This window comes from Colius striatus, chromosome 5 (genome assembly GCF_028858725.1).
Source record: "Colius striatus isolate bColStr4 chromosome 5, bColStr4.1.hap1, whole genome shotgun sequence".
In the NCBI taxonomy this organism is placed as follows: domain Eukaryota; kingdom Metazoa; phylum Chordata; class Aves; order Coliiformes; family Coliidae; genus Colius; species Colius striatus.
The window spans coordinates 50,353,904-50,363,556 of record NC_084763.1 but is presented as its reverse complement, the minus strand read 5'-3'; the positions used below and the strand labels follow the sequence as shown (position 1 = coordinate 50,363,556).

The following is a 9,653-nucleotide window of genomic DNA, read 5'->3' as shown; positions in this document are numbered from 1 at the left end:
GGCAGCTTCCTTAACATCAGTCAGACGGTGAGAATCACCTTGCTTCCCTTTAAGTACATAGGCTCACATTGTTGAAAAGAGGAGAGCTAGGTGCTTGGATGGACTGTTTGCTTTTGAAGTAGTCCTAAACTGGTCACAAGCATGGTGGCAAAAAATACAACTTGGAACTTGGGTGTGATTCTGAATTTTCTGTGCTCCTGAGGCTGACTCATGTTAGAATTCTGCCATCAAGCTTAATACAAGGAAGATGCAAACCCCCATTGAAAGATGTGGCCTGCTATTTCTGGCTGGTTCCTCCTGTGTGATGACCTGAGTCAGAATGTCACAACGGTTTTCTAAATCTTGATCCCTTAAGCTGGCTGTGAAAATAGAGCAATGGAGCCACTGATAGCTGTCTGCTCTCTTGATCTTCTCGGAAGTCTTTCCTAGAAGCAAGCAGAGCTATTTTTGCTTCTAAAACATGAGTGGTCAAAGAACAGGGTGAGAGGCGAGAGTACTCACTTTCACTTGGCCACTTGTGCTACTTCCCTCAGCTGTAGATTCCCATTGCCTTTCTCCAAGAGCATGACTCATGTTCCTTCTGTCTAGTGTTCAGTAAGATGCTTTCCCCTGGTGTGGGTCGGGGTGAGAGCATCACCCGCTCCTTTGGCAGCTTCAGCGGTGCAGAAATGGCTTTATCATATGCCATAAGAAAAGCACTGATACAGACTTTGAAACATTTAATGGGAGAAGGTGGGGTTCTGGTACATGGGGTTGGGTTTTTTTGGCCTTGTATTTTTTTTCTGAAATCCAGCTTTGTGGGTAGTGCCCAGTCCTGGAAATGGAATGCTCCTGGCTGTACTACTGAGGTTCAGTGACGTGCTGTATAGGCTGTAGTAGCCCTGTCTTTTGACTCCCACCTCAAGAGCAGATATCTTCAAAGATTGATATTACTTTTCAGTCTTAGACTACTCTTTCAAGATTTCCTGGGAACAAAACTTGCTTTTAAAATTCTGGACCTTTGCAGGGTCTGTAACTTGAAAGATTTGCCCATTGCTACAGAGCTACTTTCCGAGTAGAATATTCAGCTGCCCTAGTGATGAAACACCACACTGCGATTTTGTGTGAGCATCTTTCTGGGTAGGAAGGTTCCAAAGAAAAATGGATGAGAAGGAAAAATAACATTCTTTGGACATAAAAATTAGCAGGAAAGTTCAGGATATCTTTTGCAAAGAATTTCATGTAAGAATTCTCAAGCTGTTGTAGGTGGGGTGGTGGGTAGTAGGGTGACTGGTGGTTTTATCTCCACCAAGTAAAAGGGATAAAAGCAGGTATGGCAAGACACATCAGCTGAAGTGCATTCCTTGTTTTACGCACATTGAGTACTCTCCAAAAACATCTTCATACTTGATTTGATTTTTCTAAGGGGCTCTATGACATATTGTGATCATTCTAGTTGTTATTTTTCAGAGCATCTCTCTCAAGGTTTTATTTTCATCGATCGTAGTGTCTGAGCAACTGCCATAAAGCAGCATTCATGCATCCATAGAAGAGTTTCAGGTAAATTCCACATGTCTCCCTTTTTCTAATTTGAGACAGTGTGCACAGAATTAACCTTTTTTGAGAAGTTTAGTTCATTTTTTATGATAGGTTGGTTAATAACAGCTTTTGGTGAGGTCTCACAAAAACAAAGGGGGAAGAATCATCTCCCTCAACCTGCTGGCTACAGACAATCATCTTAATGCTACATGGTATTTTACTGACAAAACAACACCAAGAACCAAAGAATTTGAAGCGAAAATACAACTCAGTTTGTCTTCCCTCAGGGTTTCTCATGCTGCACTTGTAGCCTAAGCACACTGTCTCCCGGAGGCTTATGAGTTGCTGCGTGCTGAGACAGCTGTCACCTCCTGTAATCCCTGTAAAACCTCAAGGTTTGAACCTCTTGGAAGAAAACTCCCTTTAGGCTCCACGTTGGGCTGAGTTAGACCATCAAGGTGAAAAGGAAATGCAAACAGTGGGAGTTCTCTCTGTGTACGTTGCCTGGCAAACCCGTAATGTTATCCATGAAGCTGATGCAGTGGTCACTGTTTGTAATAATTTTAATATACAAGTTCACAAAAATAAATATTTAACAACACTAAGGCACTAGTCAGGCAAATGAGAAATACAACTCCATTAAGTGCATTTGAGGTTCTTCTTCTGTTATTTTTCTTGCCTGGACTTTTTGAAGCTTTTGCTTCCCTGATGCCTTTATTTTTCAGCCCTTCATTTTCGCCATTCCTTATATTCCCTGAAAATCACTGCACTTGAAGCTACACACAAGAAACATACATTACATTTAACAGAGTCATGGACAATCTTTCTCATTTCTAAACCTAAGCTCTAGATTTTTAGGGCTGCCATTGCGGGGTGACCTGCCAAAGTTTCCAGAATAGGTTAAAAACACCGGAATAAAAAGAAGACCGTGAAGAGCCCCAAACAAAATAACAAGGAACATGATCTTGAAAAATGTCCTAAAGATGTAGGCTTTTGCTGCAGCCAGGACAACTACTCCTAGTATGGTAGAAACTGCACCTTGTAACACTGGGTATCCAAGCAGGGACAGGGCTTCGATTGCCCTTCCGTTGGCTGATGACTCTCCACTCGTCACAAAGGCGTAGGAAATATGAGCAGAAAAGTCTACTGAAAACCCTATGCAAATGACCAGGTTGATCATGGAGATGGAATCCAGGTTCACGTTCCAAAACGTCATGAAACCAGCAACACCAACTATCACAGAAGCAATAGCAAAGGTCACCCACAAGCAACACAAGGGGTTGGGAATAAGCAAAAGGGAGACCAGGAGCATTGCCCCGGCCGCAACGACCACGTTCTGAATGGTGTTCTGCACGATGACCAGGTACTGGTCGTAGTAGATGAACGCCGGGTGGTACACCATGAATGGAATGCTGCACTGCTGGGCTCTCTCTCTCAACTCATTGAGGAGGTTCTTCTCATCAACGGCGGAGGTCACGTTCACCGTCTGGATGAAGAAGCGTGAAGCTTCTATTTTATCCTGAGTCACATTAATGTCCCATGCAAAACTGGGAACAATTTGGAACAGCACAGCTAAGTTATTGATGAAAAGAGTCTCGGTGCTTATATCTATCAAACCACTGTCTGCAAGACTTGTGTATACTCTCAGCCATGACTCTGAGAGGTTCTTATCGACATAGGAGATGCCTTCCAGGTTCTGTGTGCAGTTCTCAATGCCAAGACGAATGGTCTCGTTCCAGTAATCTACGCTTTCAGTAATGACAACCATGACCCTGGGTCCGTACGTTGAGAAGTATTTGTCGTCATCGTCGTAGTAGGGAATAACATAGGAGTCGTCACTCGCCAGGTTTCGAAGGTCGATGCCTTCCCTGATCTGAGTACATCCGTAAATGCTGCCACCCAAATATGCTCCATACAGCACCACCACAAGCACCTTCATCCACTTATTTGTGAAGAAGGGACCATAGTACTTCTTAAAGAACACGCTCATTGGGTGTTCACTGTCGCGCTGTTGTGTGAGATGCTGCCTAGAACAGCTGCCTATACAGCAAGCGTTGTACAAGCAGGACTTCTCAGCCTGCTCTTCTACTCCCACAGGCATACACGTTAGCCAGTGGCGGTTCCCTTGCTCTCTCTTGTGATTTAATACGAGAACTGCCCCAAAAAAGGTCAATGTATACATGTAGCAGAAGATAAAAGCAGTGCCCGTATAGAGGCAAAATGATCTCACGGACCGAAAAGCAGTCCAGGTGCCCACGAAGAAGGCCAAAACATCTGTGAGAGTGGTGATGGTCACAGAAAGTGCCGCTTCTGCGTAAGTCTCAGCCAGCAGAGATCGAACATCGGATTTCCCTTTCTTTCTTGCACTCTGTTCCCAGGAAGCAATCATGATGAACATGTCATCAACACCAACTCCTGCAAGAGGAGAAAAAGTTAACGCTGCCAGGCCAATGGCAGCTTCCACTGACACCCAACACGATTCATCACACCCAACAGAAGTCTACAATTCATCACGCCCAAGTCTGCAGAGAACTTTGAAGAGGAAAGTTAGGCTATTAACATGGCTTTAAGGCCGATGCGAGTTAAACAGATACAGGAAACTAGAACCTTTGCATATGTCTGAAATTATTATGCTTCAGAAACTCCAGGTGACCTGATGGGTCGTTCGTCCCTGTGCTGGGTTTGGCTGGGATAGGGTTAGTTTTCACCAGACGCTGCAAGGGGCTGTGACTGGGCCATCTCTTGGCCAGGCTGTCTTTAGCAACGCTGTCCTGTCCCATGGCCAGGCTGTCCCATGTTCTGACTGTCCTGTCCCATGGCCAGGCTGTCCCATCTCATGGCTGGGCTGTCCCATGTTCCTGCTGTCCCGTCCCATGGTCGGGCTCTCCCTCCCACGCCGTTGTGGGGAGCTGGCTGGGGGAACTGTGGCTGCTGTGTTGAGACAGCACCAGGCTCTGGGTAGTGAGTAGTTACACAGGGTATCACTCATTCTCTGTACTCCTTTACCATTGTTATGGCTGTTTCTTCTCTCCTTGTGCTTGTTCTATTAAATTGTCCCTATCTCAACCCACAAAGTTTTACCTTCTCCTGATTCTTCTCCCCATCCTGCTGAGGTTGGAAGGAGTGAGTGAGCAGCTGCGTGGCTTGGTTGTTGCCAGCTGGGTTTAAACCCTGACAATCCCTCACCCTTCTCTGCTGAACGACACAGAACACCTAGTGTACCACTGACAAGTGCCATATCTCCTGTCCAGACGTCCAGTAGTGTAGATTACCTACACTGAAATACATTGCTTATGCTGATGCTCAACTATCTGTACTACTGGAAGTGTCCTGCATTGTCTCTGGAATCTCTTCGTCATCACTGCAGCAACCTTGACCCTTCTTTTCTTGCTCTGCCTTCAGCAGACAGGGAGAACAGTTGCTTTTAAAATGTTTTTTACTCTCCACTTATCTCCAGTGGAGTTCAAAAGGGAAGGGCCAACGTGATTCTCAGCTGTGTTAACTCTTGACATTTTAATCACAAACCTTTCAGTATTTTGCTGATGTTACTCTATCAAAAGATTTTGTACTCCTGGAAAACCAATCACACAAAAAGAGAAAATGACCAGGTGAAAAAAGGAGCAAGCACTGATGGTACATCACAGTGGGAAAGAAAAGATGATATCCCTTATCAGTACACCTATAAAATCTGCAGATGATGACCCAGTGGAAAGCAGTAACAAAACCCAGCTGAGCTCACCTCAAGTACTGTCACTACTTAAACAAATGAGTAATCAGCATGGCTAACTTATCATGGGTGCTAGGACAATGCCACAACTGCTAACCTTACCATCCTCTTGTTTAGAGTTCTCATGCTGTAGCTCTGGAACTAGAGCAGGCATCATTTTTGGGCTTACATGCCTGGAGGAGCCCTCAGAAGGTTGCACGTCCAAGCATCTGCACCATCCACAGCAGCACAGAACCCTGTGTGGTCTGTTGCTCACATCACGCTCACTAATGCTGTCAGGCTGTTCTAACTCCACCTTTGTCTTTGTATCTGACCCTGACTCACTTTTTCTACTTACCTAGAATAAGAAATGGCGCGTTTGCTACGGTGACCACAAATGGCACTCCACAGAACAGCATCAATCCAAAGCTGCTTAGCACAGCCAAACCAGCAGAAACCACTCCGCAGCACGCCAGCCAGACATTATTTCTTATACAGCTCAGTCTGAAAAGATGGTAATAAGAAATGTCTTAGTTACGCAACAAACATCTCGCCAAGGTGCTTGGCATGACAAGCCTTTCTGTCCAGAGATCTTTTGATGAAAGCTGCTGTTTGCTGGGAGAGCTCCCAGGTGTCAGCTTCAGACAAGATTTATTTATATAGGAGGTGTCAGAGACATTATTTCTGTTGGCCAATTACATATACCTAAGAGTCAAGATGTGTACTGATCTCTGCTGCACCACTAACAGGAGAGCTGGCCAAATGAAGATACATGAGCTCTGCCAGGGAGAGGCTACATTTAGGGCGACCCAAAAAATGCCAAATTCTTAGCAGCTCTTTCCTTTTACATGGGTTTCTGGTGCAGCATTTCAGTGAGGGGGTAAAAAGCTGCCTCTTCACCTGCTGTAGACTGTTTCTGAACTTGAAGAGAACCTCTCACTTCCAAGGCAAGAACTGTGTGTTGGTGAGACAGCCGATACCCAGAAGCTGTACAGCCTAATGGGCAGGATTCTGGATGCAAGTGCTAAACCAATAAGCCCACCCTCTGAGCTGAACTTTCTTTCCTTAGGGCAGCACACAAACACTGTCCTCTGCTGTCACACAGACGATAGTTCACTTTCCACCAGCACAAAGAACGGGCAGGCTATGCTCTCTATGGACAGCAGGTAAAGTTCAGGCTCGACTAGCAAACACAGTACCTAAAGCTCTATCCAGACTTGCAGTAATCTGTGAAGCTACTGCTCATCCATGCAAACCATCACTGAGCAGGTGACAGAGAAAACGTGTGAACTACACCTTTCTGCTCCCTCCCTTGCTTCCTTCCTCTTTTTAACTGATCTTTACAAAGAATCAGTATGTTGCGGGCAGGATGAGGACAGAAGCTCCCAATGAAGCAAGAAACTGGTCAAATAACCTTAGCAACAGCACCACTTACTCTTTCCCTCCTCCCAATTCACAGGTGTCATAAATTCTGCAAGACTTCACGCATTTCAACTCGACTAGCACAGAAACCAATTTAGGCAAGGTAAGGAGGACCTCAGGTCCCTTCTCATTGATCCATAGTTGAGAAGCCATTTTACCTCATGCAAGAGACGACTGAAAAGGTTATTGTCAAGAAATAGGTTATGGAGAAGAGCGGGATGACGCTCTTGGTATTTCCTTCAAACTCCTGTTGTCTGGACAGCGAGGTAAAGTAAGTCACCTGTTGTGAAAGCAACAAGGAAAGACAAGATGAAGCCCCCTCTACTCCTTCTCCCGCTCTTCAAGCACGCAGACGGGCGATGCCAACCAGCACGCTGGCGCTGAGGCATCGCCCTGGCCGTCCCCGCCTCTGCCTCCACCGCCGCCTTTCCCCTCCGCTGCGGGGGCAGCCCGGGCTCTGCCCCTCGGCGGCGGCCGCACGGCTGCAGCCTCCGCTGCCGCGTCACCTGGATGGAGGCGAAGCCCAACGTGGCCAGCTCCGCCGGGATGTCCCGCAGGAAGCTTTGCAGCCACCGCCGGCTCTCCGCCGCCGCGGGGCCGTCCTGCCGCAGGTAGTAGAGCAGCTTGAGGGCCCGCGCCGACTGCACCAGCCCGTCGTCGCCCGTCCGCACGCCGCCCAGCGCGGCCCCCAGGAACCTGCCGTGGCTGACGGGGAAGGTGAGGTTGTCCCGGGCCGGCGCCGCGTCGCCCAGCAGCGGGTTGGCGCTTTCGCAGGCGCCGGCGCTGCGGGCGCAGACCTGTTCGTAGCCGCGGTCGCGAACCGCCCGGTCCAGCCGCAGCACGTCGGGCCAGGCCGGCGACTCCAGCACCGAGCCGCCGTCCGCCGCCACGGCGATCAGGGCGGCGTAGGCGCCCTCGGTGGGCAGCCGCGGGGCGGAGAAGCGCTCCGAGTCGTTGGCGGGGAAGCGCCGCAGCACGAAGTCGCGCTCGGCCTTGGCGGGCCCCCCGGTCGGCGTGAACTGCCCCTCGATGTCGTTGGCCTGCCGCTGCGGCAGGAAGAGGAAGCCGGCGCCCAAGCCGCCCGACAGCAGCAGCGGCAGCAGCAGGAACGGCCAGGGCCAGGCGGCCACGGCGCTCCCCAGCCCTTGGAAGAGGCTCCTCAGCGGCCGCTCCAGGCAGTCGGTGTTGCGGCAGGAGCAGCCGCCCGCGGGGCGCCGCGGCTGCGCCATGGGTGACGCGGGGCCGCGGGGCTGTTGCTGCGCGGCTTCTGGCTGCGCCGAGGCAGAGCCGCCCCGGATGAGCGGTTTTCAGTGGCGAGGGCAGGGCCGTCCCGCCGGGGCCTTGCCCTGCCCTGCCCTGCCCTGCCTTGCCCTGCCTTGCCCTGCCTCGCTCTGCCTCGCTGGGGCTTCGGCCGCCTCCCCTGGACGGGCAGGCGGGGACAGGCGGGACTCCAGGCTCCCCCCTGCGCGCCGCGCCCCGGGCCCGGCTCTCCGACGGGCGGGCGCGCTGCCGCCGTACCCCTGCGCCCCCTGCCAGTGTTGGCCCCGGTTCTGCCCGGAGAGCGGTTCTGCCGGGAAGCGAAACACAGAAAGTGGTGACTTAGATCTAGCGTGTCCTCTGTCTGTAAGCTCGTTTGCAAAACAGGGGAGTGACAGCTGAAGAATTACAAGACTAAGTTTAGTGATTGTAATGGACAAGCCACGAAAGTGATACACCAGAGCTTTGTGCACTAACAATGACAAAGCATCTTTCCAAGTCCACAAAATACCCTGCAGCCTGGTGTTTGTGACGCTGGTAGATGACAGTGATTTGAGTGTGCTCTGCCTGAGGGAAACGTTAAGCTCAGATGTGACACCTGGGGAGAGATGTCTAGCCAATTAGTTCAGGCAGGCACTTCTTCTCCTTGCCTTTCTGTAAAAGATGCAATTCCTCTTCTGCCACTACTTGCAAATGAAAGTTGTAGGTACTTCTCTGTCATCCTGAGGAGACAGGCTTGCCAGCTGTGAGCCTCAAGCAGGCAGCCAGGGTCTGTGCAGCTTTCCCACTGTTCCCAGCGCAGGTTGTGTCCCGGTGAGTCCCTTTTGTGTGTTCAGGGGTTCTGAGTACATCAGTTCTGAGACAGGCTCTGGGAAGCTATTTCCTGTAGCTCCTAAGTTGTGAAAATCTCATTTCTGTAATGAATCAGACTCTAAATTGGTAGCATTTCCCACATTCTGTTCTCAGTTTCCTTGAAGGGATTTATAGGATGTTATTGTAAGAGCTCCTCACATCAGAGGAATCTGTGCTCAGAAAAAAGGGGTAAGCTATTTGATGTCATGTAGACACTCGATGAGCTCTTGTAACAGAGTTACCCAGCTGGAAAAGATAGCCTCTCATATGGAGATAACTGCAGAGATAAATAGACCTGCAGAGATCAATAGACCTTCCTGTCTGGGAAGAAAGTACAGAGACACACCTGGCCTCATAGGCAGACCAGTAAGACTTGGATAACCTGTCAGTGAACCAGATTGTGGATGATCCACTGACGTTGCAGCAGACATGAAGCGATGGTGAAACCCCTGGATCTGAAGTGATCAGTCCAATTGTCAAGACGTGGGCTATTGGCTGTGCCCTCACTAGCCAGTGTGCGAGAAAGATTTGTGTTTCAGGAAATTGCCCACAAAGGAACGATGTGGGGTGACCTGGTGGTGAGGGCAGCCGGATGGGAGGTGAATTGCTGGTTTCGTCCAGGTGGCTTATCTGTTTAGAATAAATGATTCCAAGGAAAAACCATTAATTATTCTGGCACCAGGACCCGGAACTAACAGATGTTTACTCATGTTGAGGGTTATTCATGTTGGAGGTCTGCTCTTCCTTGCTTTGGGAGTGCACAGTGACTGTGTGAAATTGCCGTCTGCTGGGCACTGGCAGGATGAGTGGCTGCTGCTCCTCTGCTTGATGATGAGACTGGTACTTGCAGTGAATATGGTGATCTTAGACGTTATGTAGGAGCGAGCAGAGTTAATGC

General features: G+C 49.5%; 1 protein-coding gene across 1 annotated transcript; it reads right to left on the bottom strand.

Annotated features, from left to right (window-relative positions):
• Nucleotides 1-2,074: 2,074 nt before the first annotated feature.
• LOC133625490 (patched domain-containing protein 3-like) lies at nt 2,075-7,927 on the bottom strand. The gene is made up of 4 exons (XM_061996791.1): nt 7,153-7,927; nt 6,805-6,926; nt 5,583-5,728; nt 2,075-3,933 (listed from the first exon to the last, which is right to left on the bottom strand). The coding sequence occupies exons 1-4, from the start codon at nt 7,873-7,875 to the stop codon at nt 2,330-2,332; spliced, it is 2,595 nt and encodes an 864-aa protein (XP_061852775.1). The 5' UTR covers nt 7,876-7,927; the 3' UTR covers nt 2,075-2,329.
• Between the last annotated feature and the right edge of the window lie 1,726 nt (nt 7,928-9,653).